The sequence below is a fragment of the Hyla sarda genome, chromosome 2 (assembly GCF_029499605.1).
Source record: "Hyla sarda isolate aHylSar1 chromosome 2, aHylSar1.hap1, whole genome shotgun sequence".
Classification (NCBI taxonomy): domain Eukaryota; kingdom Metazoa; phylum Chordata; class Amphibia; order Anura; family Hylidae; genus Hyla; species Hyla sarda.
Genome location: NC_079190.1, coordinates 41,159,849 through 41,177,293, shown reverse-complemented (window position 1 = coordinate 41,177,293; position 17,445 = coordinate 41,159,849). Strand labels below are relative to the sequence as shown.

The 17,445-nt window shown below is 38.9% G+C and overlaps 1 protein-coding gene across 12 annotated transcripts in view; it reads right to left on the bottom strand.

Moving 5' to 3' along the window:
• GRIA4 (glutamate ionotropic receptor AMPA type subunit 4) overlaps nt 1-17,445 on the bottom strand; it is a 361,383-nt gene that overhangs the window by 15,539 nt on the left and 328,399 nt on the right. For all 12 annotated transcript variants that reach the window (XR_008889509.1, XR_008889510.1, XR_008889511.1 and 9 more), the window contains 4 exons: nt 11,600-11,806; nt 10,059-10,429; nt 7,992-8,190; nt 3,971-4,218 (listed from right to left, as the gene is read on the bottom strand). Coding sequence is in view for 9 of the 12 variants with exons in the window: in XM_056561599.1 (XP_056417574.1) it covers nt 3,971-4,218; nt 7,992-8,190; nt 10,059-10,429; nt 11,600-11,806 (1,025 nt within the window). In the remaining 3 variants the exon portion in view is untranslated. The remainder of the gene's footprint in view (nt 1-3,970; nt 4,219-7,991; nt 8,191-10,058; nt 10,430-11,599; nt 11,807-17,445) is intronic.

Sequence of the window (17,445 nt, the reverse complement as noted above, 5' to 3'; positions counted from 1 at the left end):
CCAGCGTTGATAAGGAGGAGTCTGCTAGGAAGTTATCTGTACAGAACAGGAAGTGTCAGCTTAGTTTTAGGCCTAGTGGCCAGAATGGAAATTACAAGATTTGAGGATTATTTTAAAATATAGATATATTAAAATTGGAGGAAAATAAAAATAATTAGGAATTCTTAAAAAATATGGTTAACATAAAAATTTGATTTAAACAATGGGTAATTTTCATTTGACACATTCCCTTTAAAGGGAATCTGTAGCTATAAAGATGATGGAGAGAGAAGTACAAAAATACCTTAGTCACAGTCAAGCAGATTGTATTACAAAGTAAAACTTACAGCGATCTGGCCGCCAATAATGCAAGTGCCCTACCCAGAGTTTTCTGCACTGGCCCCTCCTCTCAGAGTGATTGCTCTAGCAGTTATCTGATTGGACGCTTATCCCTTTAGAGTAGAAAGGCAAGACTAGGGAGGGGCCACCTCCTGGACACTTGTAAAAGTAGCAGCAGGGACATAAATTTTTTTAAATTTTTTTTGCTGTAATCCAAGGCCATGTGAAAGGCCATGGATTTGCTATAGATCTTAATATACAGCCAATTTCTGCCTTAAGAACCAGGAATTTTCTTTTTAAATTTAGTTTTTTTAAGTCCAGATGTCAGACATAAGGGATGAGCACTACAGGGATGGGCAATGGATATATATATATATATATATATATATATATATATATATATATATGCAATGAGTTGTTGCTATTAGGAAATATAAATCATAAAGAAACACCCCCACTCAGGAAACTGCCCTGTTGGTCAGACTAGTGAGTTATACTGGCAGAATTACATTGTCCATGTATTACATTGCTGGAAGCAACCTCTCTTAGCTATCTCATCAGAATGCTGGCATACCATACACCAGGCCCACAGTAGTCAACTGAACCCTTAAAATTATCTAATATTATGAGATCAAATTATTGAACTATTAAAGCGGTATTTTACTTAAATTATCTTATCCCATTAACCCTGCCCTCACTGCTCCCTTTAATGTCTATGGAACCACTGCAGGCTGGTTCAATAGAACTAATTGATTCCATCATTTCATAGGCTAATTGATTTGCTTACTCCTACTGGTGGGGATTTAGGTGCAGCACTATACCCCCAAATGTCATAATTGAAGGAGTCCTAGAGTACATGCAGAGGCTGGACCTTCTGCCTCAGATCACCTTGCACTCATGAACACTGTAGCTCAGTTCAACTGCTATGGACACCTTAAAAAGCATATTTTTATTCTGTTAAGTTAACATTTATTCTGGTCATAAATCAGCCTAAAAGTTGAGAGAGGAGAAAGTCTTATAAGAAGCCCATCAGAGAATTTTCCCTTTGAGGGACTTTACTGATAACAGAAGCTGTCGAACACTAGCTAAACCTCTATGGAGATAAAGATCTATGGAGATAAAGTTTTTTTGTGCCATTATAAGTACAAAAAACAAAGTCTTTAATGATGCACAGTAACCAATTGACTTCAATAGCCCTGGCTTTGCTTTCGAGTCTTAGCCTTTTAGTTTCCATGCTCAACTGAACTTAGACAATATCAGAATGGAGTTGCTTGGGCCCACCAGAGGGAATTATTCTGATAGACCACCATCTATTACTGATCATGGATATGTCCACTTTTTATTGTATCATAATCTTTGTTTTATCATTGTACGCTCAGGACATAAAATTCATAAGAATGAATGCTGTCACCTGAGTTGCAAGTGATTATCTCAAAAGTCACAAATCTAGGGCCCAATATTATGTCATAGCCTGGGCCCACCAGATCTCTGGTACTCTAGAGGACTATTCTAACCCTGCATTGAGGCACATGAATCCAGGATAAGGGGACGACCATGGCGGGATGGGATTAGCCTTTTCTAGCCATAGGACTCCTTACTTCAGGATATGGGGGGGGGGGGGGGGTGATGTTGTTAACTCAAGAGAAACCCCTGTAGACGTTAAGATTTTTATACAGATAAATTATTTCCATCAGATAAAATATGATTTAAGAAGTTTGTCATGAGCAATTTGAAATTCATTGCTAAATTATTTTGGGTTTATGAGCCTGAAAAGAAGAAATAAAAGGAGCCAACATTGCATAATAATGGCAATTTATCTCGGCAGAAAATGGTGTTATAGTTCTGGAATATTGAATTTAGATTTGCTGAATGAAAAGCTAAGATGATGAATAATAATGTGTTCGTAGAGAGCGTTGCGATAAGTCATTATGAGAGGGTTATTTAGCAGGGAAAAAGCCATAACCGTATACAGTTTCACAGCACAATAGCAAAATGGAAATAAAACAAAAACAAAAGGTTGTGCAGAGATTAGATGTTAATAAGGAACAAAAAAATCTGATGTCCGGATGACAGTTTAGATACCCTACGTGACCGACCACAGGTATGGAACATAGAAGACCATGTAGAAGCAAACTGCAATGCAGCATCTGTCTTCATTCATTCATAATTCTTAGCAAACTAAGACAGTCCCTACTGTCTAAGCTGTGCTCCTCTGCTGGGCGTTTGCCAACTCTCTAACCAATGTTTGCTTGTTTATAATAACTTTTGACAAATGTTTCACTTCCCCAATGTCTCATTTTGTCTGCAGGATTACATAAAAAGAGAATGGTCTGAGGTCATCTCAGTTTTGCAGACAATTTAAAGCAGACACTGCCAGTCATTTGCTTACAGAGTACAAATCTGTACTGACCCCATAGCAATTGCTTCAGCAATATCTTGGATGACTCTGAATCAAAACTCAGAACAGTCAAAACTCTGAGGATATAGCCACTAAATATTGCCCCAAGAGTTTATTCAAGAAAATATGTGATTCTTCTATATATTGCAGATCACAAAGGCCACAATAGTTTGATCTGAACCAGCATTGTATGCCATAAATGTCGCATAGGTTAAGTTCCACCTCTCTGACATGGGTCCAAATTTTGCAGTCAAAGTTGATTTGCCCAGGAGAAAATATTGAGGATAGTTGGCCGTACATGTGTTTGTCTCTCCGTTATAAGTTTTGGGAATGGCAGTACAAGCCAACTCCCACCCATCAAAGACTCATACAGTCTGGTTTTCAATATGACTGTCCAGGGGTCAAGTCTTTGGGAAAAAAAAGTGTGGGAACACAAAATTTCCACTCAAGGGCTGGTCCTGAAGGACTCCTGCTAATGGGAACAGTGTCCCTGCTGTGGGAAAAGTACAGGGACTTAGTTCCCACGCATTCCTGCTGAACTTGAGCCCTAGGACTGTCCCATCAACTCAACCATAAAAAGGGCAGATAATGTAATTTTAGGGTGAATCAGGTGCGTGATTTTATGGCATGTCCTATTGATATGCCATAAATGGCCTTTGTTGGAAAATACATTTAATAGAATAATTTATACATGTGCAGGAAATGATAACCTTAGTGTAACGCCGGCACGTGCTTAGCATCAACCGGCCACTGCCTGGCATTGGGGTCCTGAAAATCTAACCAAGGCAAATAGGGAGAAGCATTTTTTGAGCGAATACAAGTAGGTATTCTACAGAACAAGATGGCATGGGGGAACAATGGATAACGTTATTAGATGAAAATTCCAAATAAAGTTGGGATTAAAATTAACAAATTTCATCATGTTAAAGTCATTGAAATCAATACTAGTGGTATAGATTTCGGTCTTTTAGTCTTTGCTGACCTTATATTGAAAAGAAAAATAATATTTTTTGATCTTTAAAAAAAAAATAAATGACTGAAGCTCCTAGACGTAATGTTGCATTAGGTTACTTTGTACATGGCCTTGACAAAAAATGTCAGGATTAGATGGAATGAATTACCTGTCTGCACATACAATGAAATGGAGGGAAGTAACATGTTCACACACAACACAAAAAGAAACTATCTCAGGTACATCAGGGAAGGTGGAATACTATAACAACACATCTTATATTGTTATACTATTCCACCCACCTTAATAGAGAATGCTTAGGCGTCGCCACTCCATAGCCTTTGGAATCCAAGTTTCCTCCAACTTTCATTGTGTCACACGGTTTTCTCTGCTCGATGTACTCATTCATTGTAGACTCTAAAAGGAAGGCGAATTTTCCTTTAGATTTCCGGACACGGGCTACTCCTTCTGCTGTTGTTTTGGTGAATACTGATGGCTCTGCTGATTTCATGTAGGTCCACATCTTTTCATAAACTGCTATTTTTGATCTCTGTAAAACACCAATGTTAATAAAGAATAAATAAAATAGTATAATAATAACAACAATAATAAAGGAATATTGTTAGCAGAAGAGTGTTTTAAGCAAATAGGGGTTGCCATGTGATACTTGGTGGTACTTTCTGGTTGAGCAGTTGTTCAGTACTTCAAGTGCTAGAATGGACTGACATTCCTCAGCTCTTCATTACAGCCCTCCAACTGTGCCTATTCCTTTCCCACTGAACTCCTGCCGGTTCCCTGCCTAGAGTTTTTGTAGAACATTGCTCTACACCAAAGACTCTCTCTCTACACAACAGTTCTGAAAAGCTGCTGTATTCATTCCTTCTGCTCCTCTGCCTTAAGTATTGCTCAGCACAAGGCAGCATGGTTTAAAAACACCTAATTCTTCCCTTAAAGCGTACCTGCCAGATCCCACAAGGGGAAGGGGTCATGTCCCTCCCTTGTGGTGGTGGGAGGTGATTGGTGTGTCTGCTCATGCAGCCTTGTCCATGAGTCATCTCTTGTCCATGACCCATCGACAAGCCTGATGCTGCTGCAGGACTGGTCAGTGTCCCAGTAGGTATAAGGACCCCTAGCGGTGGGATTATCAGGTGTCCTTTTCTGTATTAAATATAAAAAAAAAAGTTAAATAACCATGTAACAAAATGGCTTTAATTTTCATCAATTACAACATATAAAAAGTGCATCATTTAATGTCTCAATACAAATATATATGTATATGAATATATGCCAGGAAGATGATGATGTAGGCTGGAGGGGCTGGTCAGAGGGTTAGAGTTCAAGATCCAGCCAAGCCTCCAGAGACAGTAGAGGATGATGCATCTTTTCAGGAGAGAGAAAGTAGCTGGGAGCTGCTGACAAAACACCACACTGACAATGAGAGGACAACACAACTTCCAGTATTTCAAGCAAAGACATGCTGAATCCTGAAAATTTGTGATAACATTAGATCAGTATGTTTTATATATCTTGGTGTGAGTCTTATTTAAATACAATTTTCTCATACCGGAATACCCCTTTAACAGAGTATTGTATTGATGTGAGGATCTTGGCAAACTGTTACATAAAGGAGAACATCCTTTATAAATTCTTTTTTTTTTTTATTACTATTAACTAGAACACACAAACTATAGCAGGAGGAGATCCATTGAAATAACTCACTAGAACAAATTAATAGAACGAAAAATCTCACGGCCTGGCCGATAAATAACAATTCCTTGCAGGGCAGTCATTATTATTATATAATTTTCATGTAATTTTTTCCTTTCTTGCTTGGTTCAGATCCCCAAAGAATGAGGAATAATGATCTACACACAGAGACACCCTTTACCTCTTGAGCCTGGATCAATAGGTGTGATGCATATGACAAGCATGATACATGTTTGCCTGAAGCAAAGTAAACTAAAGCTCCTTCATTAATTTGTTAAATGTGCGGATACCGAAACACGAAGGTTTTACAAGTACACCGACTCTCTGTTCAGCTGCCAGTGACTCCGCTATCTCTGCCGTGCAGCAAGCGCTAATATGCAAGAGTTCCCTGAAATTTGGCTTCTGTTCAGAACCTTAGATTCACTGTACACTTTGCAAAATAAAGATTTTTTTATGGCATAACTTTTTTCTATTTTTGCATTCACTTAACCACCTTGAAATGTTTTGGCACCGTTTCAGGGAACATAAAGTTGGCATTTTATTTACATTGCTTTTGACCAAGGACGCAATACATAAAACATAATTTTTTTTAATTCCACTTACCGTTTATCATAAATAACACATTAATGTTATTGTACTAATTATGTATGTCTTTTTTTAACATATTTATATTAATTCACATTTTTTGTTTATTCCATTCTTCCCTTTTTTAATCTGTTTTTTTTTTTAAATGCATAACAATCATTGTAGCAAAATATTTTGGAAAAGTCATAAACAGGGGGGAAAAGTCACAAATGTTTGAGCAAGCACAGCTTTACGTTTTCATGTTACCCTCACTACTTTTTAGAAAGTGAATAAGATGCGGCATATAGGAGCATGGTCTCCCATGCACACCGCATTTACTATAATTTATGCAAGATCTTAGCTGAAATCTATGCATAGATGCAAATAATTTATTAGGGAACCTGTCATCAGATCTTACCATATATAATGTGTGGCAACGCATTATATATGGTAAAATTTTCTTCCTCACCATCCTTGTGGGACATTCCTGTCTGCAGGGATGGTGAGGATCTGATGTTAGAAAGCGTCTCCTCTCGGCCCCGTAAGTAGCTCCCTGGGCGGGGAGCTATGCTCTCTTAGTCCTGTCATCTCCAGCTGTAATCACGTCCTGTGCTCAGGCTGTCAATCACAATGGGGGGGTGCGTGATTACAGCCAAAGTCGATGGGACTAGGTGAGGATAGCTCCCTGCCCAGGGGACAACTTCCAGGGGGGGGGGGGGGGGACGACGACAACAATTTCAAACTGTATATCTTCACCATCTCCGCCAGCAGGAACATCTCCCAGGGATGGTGAGGAAGAAGATTTTACCATATATAACGCATTGACATGCATTATATATGGCAAAATCTGAGGGGCAAGTACTTCCTAATAAAATATCTGAGGGGCAAGGACTTCCTAATAAAATAGCAAATGATTATTCCACTGAGGATTAGGTAAAGACGAGAGTATAAATTGACAGTTTTCAGTAAATCTGTCTCAGAATTTCTGACTGCAATGTCTCATGTATTAAGTATTTTCCAGCAGTTGTCCTGCATGCTACATGGCTAATTATCATCTCAGCTCCAAAACAATCAAGTAATATATGCTATGTTGATCTCTTATGTTCTCATAAATTCAGGAGCACTGCACTTTGTGCCCCGGCCAACAATGCTGCAGGTATGCTGGTTCTAGTGAACCAAAGGACAGTTTTGAGTACAGTTCTGGGAAGCCAACATAATTCACTTCATGGATAATGTGGTGGATAAACAATAGACAGGCAGGAACCTGATATATGCATGGCACAGTATCCTATGTAAGGTTGTAGGTGGGATATTTACTTTATATGCAATCAATTGTTTTTGTGGTGAGGACTACCTAGCAGATAGGGGACATGTTTGATTTTCATCCAACATTGAATTGGAAGAGCAATATTGCAAGGTGATAGAGTGAACATCTTTCATTAAAGGGGTATTTCAGGATTTTTATTTTACTATGCTACAGGGGCTGTAAAGTTAGTGTAGTTCATAATATAGTGTCTGTACCTGTGTCTGACGGTTTTCTCACAATTCGTATGTGATTTGCACCCCAATATTTATTTTTAACAGCATACAAAATGACTGTTGTCTCAGATTTTTCCCAGATTGCAATACAGCCTAGACTTGACTCACTAGTCAACTGATGACAGGGAGCCTGTCTGCTTCAATGGGTGGAGCGATCGCTTGGTGGGAGATAGATCAATCTGCAACTAATGCAACCAACAGCTGTAGGCTCTCTGATTGAAACCACAGGTCTTTTGAATGGATGCAACTCATTTATGTTTCAATGGGTGGGGTGGCTGATGTGTGGGGGGGAGGAAAATGGAATTATGGGATTTGTAGTCAAAGAAGGAAATTGAAACAGGAAATACCAGTTCACAAAAAGCTAGCCACAGTATTATGGTAATCTCACAACATAGGCATTCAGCCCCAAGACACGCGCAGATCCTTCCTTAGCATGTCCATTACTGTCTGCCAGGTACATACTAAAATCACCTTAAGGTGAATAACCCCTTTAAGTCCTCAGATTCTACTCACTTTGAAAAACTCTTTTGTTGACCCAGCATCGAGTGTTCCATATGCAATCTCTGTCTGTTTGGCAAGGTCTTCCGCACTTTCTATCGGTGACACCATTCTCTCCACCGTTAAGAAGGCAGCCAGATTGGCCGTGTAGGATGAAATAATAATGAGGGTAAAGAACCACCACACTCCGCCAACAATGCGACCTGAGAGGGATCTAAAAAGGAATGTGTTAAGGAATTTCAGCTTCTATGCTTGTATAGTTATGGTATGGTTGTTTGAAAGTTTACCTTTGACATTATAACAATAACAAAGTATATCACAGATAATGTTTGTATTTCAACAATAAAGAAAATATTCTGTAGCTAAAAGTACAAAAGTGATTTCTTACTAATTGTTCTGTAATTACTTGAGATATAACTAGTGTGAGCCCCTTGGAAATCAGAATTTGAACTTCCGTAACTTTTATCCAGAATGGTTATAGAAGCTGTGTAATTTACTATCACTTATTTCTCATGAATAATATGTTAAAGGGGTACTCCGCTGCTCAGCGTTTGGAACAAACTGTTACGAACGCTGGAGCCGGCACCAGGAGACGGCGCCAGGAGCTTGTGACGTCATAGCCCTGCCCCCTCATGACGTGACGCCCCACCCCTTCAATGCAAGTCTATGGGAGGCGTGACAGCTGCCACGCCCCCATAGACTTGCAATGAGGGGGTGGGGCCTGACATCATGAGGGGGTGGGGCTATGCCATCACGAGCTCCCAGCGCTGGCTCCCGGTGCCGGCTCCAGCGTTCGTAACAGTTTGTTCAGCGTTAACGTATTATTCATGAGAAATAAGTGATAGTAAATTGCAACCTAAAACCATTAACCTAAAGTACATGATGTGTCTAATCTTATAGTACACAGCTTCTATAACCATTCTGGATAAAACAGTTTGTTTGAAACGTTGAGCAGTGGAGTACCCCTTTAATGACTACTGTATATGACAAGAAAAACTATACCGAGAAGGCTAGAACACAATATGACATATCACTTTTTTAATCCTTATCCAAATCTTGAGTGAATTGACATTACAGGTAGCAATCCAAAAAAAATAATCCCTCCCTTTATTCCATTTTCCCATTTATGCTTTATTCATTTTCACCCTCATTTTATTCTTACCTCTCTTTCAGTCCTTTCTTTCCAACCGTCCTTCCCTCTCGTGACCCTTTCTCCTTCCCTTCTGCCCTTTTCTTCTTTTTCTTTCCCCATGTCCTTATATTCTGTTCTTTGTTCCCTATTCCATCCTATTCTTCCTCTATTCCTTCCTTCTCTCCCGCCCATCTCTCCTTCCTCCCATCTCTCCCATTGATCCTAACTTTCTGGGTTCCCTTCCTTCTCTCCTGTCCTTCTCTTTCCCCGTGTGCTTTTCCTTCTCTCTCTCTCTATTCTAGTTCCTAACTTTTTTCTCACCCTACTTTGTTTCCTACTGCTCCATTCTTCCTTTCTCCCTCATGCCCTTTCTTATGCCCATTTCTTCTTACATCTTTTGTTCTGTTTCTTGTCCCTCCCTTCCATACTGTCTTCTACAAAGGTGTAATCTCACCAACTATTTAAAGGGGTTGTCCTATTTTCTCACTTCCTCTTCTCCGCCCCCCTTCTGCCTGTTTGCAGCAGTCAGAGGTGGTTAGGAAAGCTGAAAGATGCCGAAGCAGGGAAGTTACACAATTTGTGAAGCTCCAAATGTCTTTAACGTTAATTATCCAAATGGCGTAGCCCCACGAGTCATGCTGTTTACATAACTCCCAGACTTTTGTAAACTGAGTAGTCTGCGCAGCTATGCCATTGATACTTACACAAATTGCATAACCTTCCCACTTCAGTTGCTTTCGGCTTTCTCACCTCTGGCCGCTGCAAACAGGAGATAGCCAGAAAAGTGACAGAAAAAGAGAGGGGACAACCCTTTTAATATTATGTATTATGTAAGCATAGAACTTTGCATAGCAAGATAAAATTTAGAATATTTAAAAATAATCACTACAAATTTTATGTTTAAGTCCAAATAGATCAATTCTATCAATTGTTAAGTTTTGCATACTAACCTTGGAGATATATCACATCCTTGCTGCATGAAGGCTCCAAGGGAGAACCAAAGGCTATTAAAGATACCAAACTCATTTGGGGGTTGATCACTGGGTCCTTCCTTCCCATCTTCAGGCTCTTCCATATGCCACTCATAGGGGCTGAATCGGCTTACGAGGAAAAGGACTACACTTACTCCAATATAAGCGAAAACTATGCACATCCAGATTTCATAAGCCAATGGGTCCAAAAATGAAAAGACTCCTGGTTTTGATTTCTGTGGTTTTTTAATCATAATAGAAATCCCTAAGCTCATAAAAGGCTTTGAAAAATCGATGACTTCTTCTCGCACCAAGGTAATAGTCAATGGAGCTACGGCGATCTCTGCTTTCTGTAAAACAAGAGAGGAGACAAATTGTTTTATATGTTCAATTTAAGAGTGTTAAGTTTATAGTTATCTATATAAAGTAATATGTCAAAGCAAATTTGAGATAGGTATACATCATACATGGAGATCACTTGCACCTATAGTAGGAGCTTTCTGAGTGTACTGAGATTACTCTATGTGAAATCCTATAGGTGTTTTCTCAAGCCCAATATGGATGATAGGTGGGAGACCTATGTCAGCAACCTCAACACTTGGAGAATGGGGGTTCAACTGGAACCATTGTTTTTTTTAGATTGAATTGTGTTGAAGTTATAGAAACAGCTGAGCAAGCCTTAAAAAACTTGATATGGATACACGCCCAGCGTTTGTACCTGTAGCCAACTACTGTTAACATGTATGATGGTCATAAACCAACTTTATGTACTATAGTGAACTTCATTAACATCCTTGGCAAATTCTGAATTGTATCTCAACTTTTAAAAACACTCTGTTAATTTAAATCTCTGCTCACTTACAAAATAATAATAATTTTATTTATATAGCGCCAACAGATTCCACAGCACTTTACAATTTTGGGGTACAGATAAAGACAAGTATCAGATATAACAATATCATACACTAACTATTCAAACAGGAGGAGTGAGGGCCCTGCTTGTGAGAGCTTACAGACCACAAGGAATAGGGTTGAGACAGAAGGCATAAAGTGCTTTTATTGACACAATGGTCCAGCCATATTTCATAAATAGGAAAGGTTACTTATAGGAGAGTGAACCAGTAACTATCTTATCTCGGAATGTCTAAGGGGCATAGAGAGTAGGGGGAAGACTGTCAAATATGAAGCTTGTTGCCTGAACCACAAACCATCTGTGTGGTCTCTCCTGACGTCTGCCCACCACATCAGCCTTGATTTATAGAACTCTTCCTGTTTGGGTATAGAAAGAGCTCTATCAATCAAGGTTGGCGGGGCAGGCAGTAGCCACCAGGAACATCCCCAATGGCCCTGATGAAGTAATAACAGGTTCCCGTTAAACTATTCATTGTCATCATATTCTAGTTCACAGAGGAAGGTCTTGGGTCTTCTTTGACATCTATAAGCTCTTACAGGATATAGGTATATTAGTTATCTTTAAGAGACAACCAGCAGAAGCAAAAGAAAAACAGTAGCTTTCTTACCCCATATACAAGTTCTCCCACCATTCCATTCCAGATTTTTGTATCTGAATCCCTTGCTCCGTATTTTCCATCCGGAACAATTGCAATTTTATACTTGATACCAATATGCTTTGCAATCTCATAGGCCAGATCTACACAATATCCTTCAAACTTATCATTTCCTTCCAACAGCTCATGGTTTTTCTTGTACATTACATAAGGAGATTCCTATAATGAAAAGAAGAAAACTTAAAGGAGAAACATGCGTAACTCGCTCTTTGAAGGACCTTCAGGGCACAAGGTGTGTAGACAATGGTAGTCAAGTCATTTTTTTTTTACGCTTGAAAAGTATTGAGATTGACAATGTAATCTACAGTACAAATTACAAAAATTGTGACACAGAAGTTTTCAACCATCTGACAAATATAAATGGTGTTATCACCATTACCGGACCTTTATCCATAACCCTTATGTACTTCCAATGTATTTCTACTTTGCCGAAAAAGTAACAGAGGGCATAGGCTGGCCTTTCCTCTATTTCCTTTTTCTATATGAACATAAATGAGCTTTCTTAATCCCCCAGATATGAGGAAAAAGCAGCCACTTTGACTTATGCTTTGGGGCCTGTAGCCTAGTGGCTAATGAAATATTTCAATATGGCTTCTGTGGGTAATGGATAAAATAAAGGTTGAAATACCTTTTAAAATGCAAATTTGAAATGCATTTTAAATCATTTAAGAAAAATAAATATTCACTTTTTGTTTTTACCACAAACAGAGATGAAAAGCTAACATTATGTACACCAAAAGAATAGCAAAAAATAATATAGCAATTATACAACAGATATATTCATGATACAAGGACGATTAGGACATACAATTTAACAGCAAAGTAAAAAAAAAAACGGTTAGAAAAAAGCAGAATTCACATTTCTTATGAAACAACTTTTCCCTTCTTCCTTATAATTCCACCTTCATTTAATTTTTTGTTGTTGCTATTCCTTTGTATTATTTCTGGTTAAATTATTTTGCCTCTTATTACAGTTTCTAAAGTGGATGAAAACAGTAAGTATAGTGCCATGGGTTTTCTAAGTACAAGTGGCAGGCATTATAGACAACCAAGAAAATCCACACAATAAATAGATGCAATTACAGTAGTTTCCAATTTAGGTTACTGCATGAGAACTTTTTGACACTCCGCTGGGAAATATATGTTACTGTATGGGTATTCAAAATGTGGCACAATGCTTATTTCACTGGAAAAACTGTTTAGGTGTCAAAGACCCAGATTATCACCATTCAGTTCAGCTAAACCACATCCAAAAACATGGCAAAATTGGTAGCAACACACAGTGAAATATACAGCACAAATCTTAGCCTAGGCTTCGGATTTTACATACTGTACACTCCATTGCCATTGATGCTATAGTTATGTGAATACATTCTACTGCAAAACATGTATATTTTTTGTAAAAAATGTATAAAAATTTTCTGATTAATGTATAGAACACCTTGAGGCCAATCTATCGGTTAGAGAAGTGTGTATGTGGGGGAGGGGGTGGCTGAAAAACTTGACACAGAACCATTACAAATGAGAAAACTTTTAAAAAGTGGTTTGCCAAACTCTGGCTCTTACCGAACTAGTTCTGTCTGACCCTCTACTTCATTAATAGCCCAAATGTGTATAACTGTATAAGAGCCCTAAAAGCCCTGTATAACACTGTTAGGTCACCTAGAAATGTATCTATGGACTTCTGAGCTGTTTTTAAAGCAAAGTTAATTTCAAACGACAACATATATGGCCATAGGTAAATGGATGGTATCTGGTGGCAACTAGCAGGTTGAATAAAAACACACTTCACTAGTGGATTCTTTATGCTTTTAAAAATAATGTCCAAAAATTATCCCTTTTTGGAGGCAGGTGCCTGATGATGTTTAGTCCCCTTTCACGCTACAAAATTATTCTGTTTTAAAGATCCGTACGAAGTTCCGTCTGAATATCAACTGTAAAACGGCAGTTACAAAATCCTATACAGCCGTTCAAAAATCCCATTATAGTCTATGGGATTTTTCTAATAGCCGTTTTAACCCTTTATAGCCCGTTTTTAATAACGGCCGTTATTGCATGCACTATTTCTCCCGTTACTATCTTTCGTCACAAAATGACGGCCGTTATTAATAACGGGCTATAACGGGTTAAAACGGCTATTAGAAAAATCCCATAGACTAGAATGGGATTTTCTAACGGCCGTATAGGATTTTCAGCTGATTTTCAGATGGAACTTCGTACGGATCTTTAAAACGGAGTAATTTTGTAGTGTGAAAGAAGCCTTATATGCACACAGAGGTATCGTGAGAAGTAATGGCTTTATCCCAGAGGCCCCAAAATTATCCTTTTTGGGAGTAGCAACAGGTTTTGTGGAAGCTGTGGCATCTTAGAAAGTGTACATAAGTGAGACAAACCTATGCACAGTGTGGAAAAACCTGTCACACTTAACTTTTAATTAAACCAGATTTTACACTGCCAGAACAGATGCAGGACACATTCTCTGCTGCTTTACTACTATTAATATTTATGTGTGGTCCTACTCCTATTTTTGTTCATTGCTTAGTGTCCCTCACAGAGATCTTCACCTAACAACTGCTGAACCAAACTTTTAGCAAAATTCTTACAAAACTTGGGTTCCATTGGTTCGATTTGTTCATCTTTAAGAGCCATGGATAAGTTTGTCACTGTTTCAGTCCAATATTCTGATTAATTTACTTAGTTGCATTGTTATGGCAGCTGAGAGCATGGACTATGTAGAAGCATAATTGAAAATAAAAGTAATTTAATTATTAGAATTACTAACATTTAAAATAATGTTGCTGCTTTTAGATTTGCTCAGTGAAGTTTTAATGATTTTTTTTATATTTAACACTATTTTTCTGGTCATACCTCAGGCTTTCTTCCATACTCATAGGTTTTGGCCGACAAAGAATATATATCAACAGACAAGTAAAGAATATATAGAATTAGCTTCAGTAAATATAGAGAATTTATGCTGTCTATGTTGGTAGGGGGGATTCAGTGAATCAAGCGGCTGCCATTAAAATGGCATTTCTGAAAACTACATCTTTTCAGAGGCATTTTGGTTACCATACTAGAACACTATTTCAGAACTAATGACTTTTCAGATGAAGTACGGTACAGTAAAATGGATATGTCACCTACTGTGTTCTGACCTGACAGATTCTAGACTATAATTCACTGAAAATGTCCATGGATGAAGAGTTTGGATGATACAATATTCTGAAAGTGCAGACAATTCAGATGGCCTCCTCTAAACATCAGCACTATAAATGCAATGCCAAATGATATACACATGAGGACTCTCTTTTATTGAATGGGATGAGTGAGAAATACTGTACTGACATTATCAGGGAGCAATGCTGCCTGGGTTTAAAGAGAAAAGTGAAGGAAAAGTCTAGTGCCGAGCAGTGGTGTACATATGGGGGGGCGCGTGTACAGGCTGCCAAAGTGTATGAACATCACTGCCTGCAGTAGTCCCCACGTCAAGCACGGCCTGGGCTAGAAAGTGGGCCTTCAGGACATTTGGGGAATCTAGGACACCAGCCCTGGATCCCCAGGTAAGCTTGCACCGCCTTCAACCGAATGAGCACACGTTCCTACAGGTGAAAGCTACTGGTCAGTGTACGCAGCAGGACTTGCGGCCTACACTGAGAGAAGGTTGTGACCTTTGCCCAGACGCAATTCAGGCACAATGACGTCACTCATTGGCCCCTGCATTATGGAGGAAGAAAGACGTGGCCCGGCTTCTCTGAAGATCGTTAGATGGGACAGGAGGTAAGCATTTTTTTTTCTATCCTGGCTTCTTGGAGGGTGAGGGGTGACTAACTTCCATGCTAGCTTTCTGGCCACCTACTTACCTGGCTAATTACCTACATAGCTACCTACCTGGCTACCTACCTACATAGCTCCCTACCTGGCTACCTACCTAACTACTTACCTAATTTTCCCTGTAAAAACCCAAGCCCAGAATATAGAGTGCTGGGTAAAATCAACCAGGACAGAGGAGCTGGGTGCTTGTTTGCCTTTCCCACCTGTTTTTATGACCCTTTTGCCAATCTCATTGTTTCCTGATATTGTAGTGCCTCTGTAGAAGGGAGTCCTTAAAATATTTTCAATGCCAAACAGGATAAAGAGTGAGATCTACATCAACTAGTCTCTTTCCACAGGCCTCATATCAGCTGTATGGGATGTCTCTATCATACATAGACTGATGCTCTTGCACAAGTCACCTCATGTTTAACTGTAAGACATGACAATGAGAAACTTTACTAGAATTACCCATTTTAGTCTATGCACGGTATTTTAATGAATGTACTTAATCTGCTGGATGACACCATTACCAGCATGAAGTACATTGTTGTTCTGCCTTAATGATAAGAAACACTGTTGTAGATTTAATGAGCCTTCTCATAACCTGCTGATAAACCTAGAAATGTGTAAACCTGAGGTTTTGCCTGACATACATGTTTAAAATTCCTGTGTGAGGGGAAGTCAAAGCATGAAAGGCGCATATGTGCCTACATTACTGGAATGGCAGTATAGGGAATTAAAGCAGCAGGCATGAAGAGCTTATAATTGTTATAGTTTTAACCTTTTCACAGACACAAGAAATTGTGACCTAAGATCTGTGTATCTCCAAGGCAACAAAGAATTCCTTGTCTTTTCTCTTTCTATACGTGTCCTGTGGAATCTGGCACCGAGACATCAGCAGTATATCTTGTAAGTTGTGAGATGCGGCCTCCATGGTTCAGACTTGTTTTTCCACCAATCAAACTCAGGTTGATATTTGAGGGATTTGGAGGCCAAGTCACCACTTAAGACTCTTTGTCATGTTCTTCAATCCATTCCCAAACAATTTTTGCAGTGTAGCCAGCACATTATCCCCCTAAAGAAGGCCACTGCCATTAGGGAATACTGCTGCCATGAAGGGAGGACTTGATCTGTACAATGTTTAGGTAGGTGGAACATTTCAAAGCAAAACTCTTATAAATGGCAGGACCCAAGGCTTCCCATGTCTGAGGCAGCACACTGCCTCCGCCATCTTGTTTTCTACCCACAGTGCATCCTAGTGCCATTTCTTTTCCAGGTTCCAGTTCTGATGATTGTGGGCACTTTTGACAGGGGACAGGGGTCAATATGGGCACTTTGACCAGTCTACAGAGCAAGCATTCATTATATCAGGAACTTTTTCAGCCATCTATGCCATAGAAACTCTTTTGTGGGATTAGGTCTTCAATCCACAACGGCATCAATGTGCCTTGAGCACCCATGATCCATGTGGCTGTTTCCCCTGTTGTGCTTTCTTGAATCACTTTTACTAGTAACTAGCCACTTTATGGCAGAAACACCCCACAAGGTATCATGTCTTGGAGATACTCTCATTCATCTAGCCATCACAATTCGGCCCTTATCAATGTCATTCAGATCCCTACTTTGTCCATTAAATTTCTTACCTTGACATTAAAGTTTTTGTTAGTTGGATTTATTATAAAACTCACTGAAAAATAATAGCTCTATAGAAATTGAAGTAGATATCATTAGGCTACTTGACCCAAAGTCAAAAGTCAAAAGTCAAGATCTAAAGTCAAACTAAACCCTACAAATAAACAGATAACACCAAAGCAATGTTGCAATAATAAGAGGGTTTTTTCCATTCCTTGGAGGGCAAGACCATCAAAGGCAACATAATAAAGATATGTGAATATAGAGCATGTAATTGTCTTGAACCTCCTGCTTCTTGCTTTTAATCCCATTGTAATCAGTCTATAGAACCAAAATCACATTATATATAATGT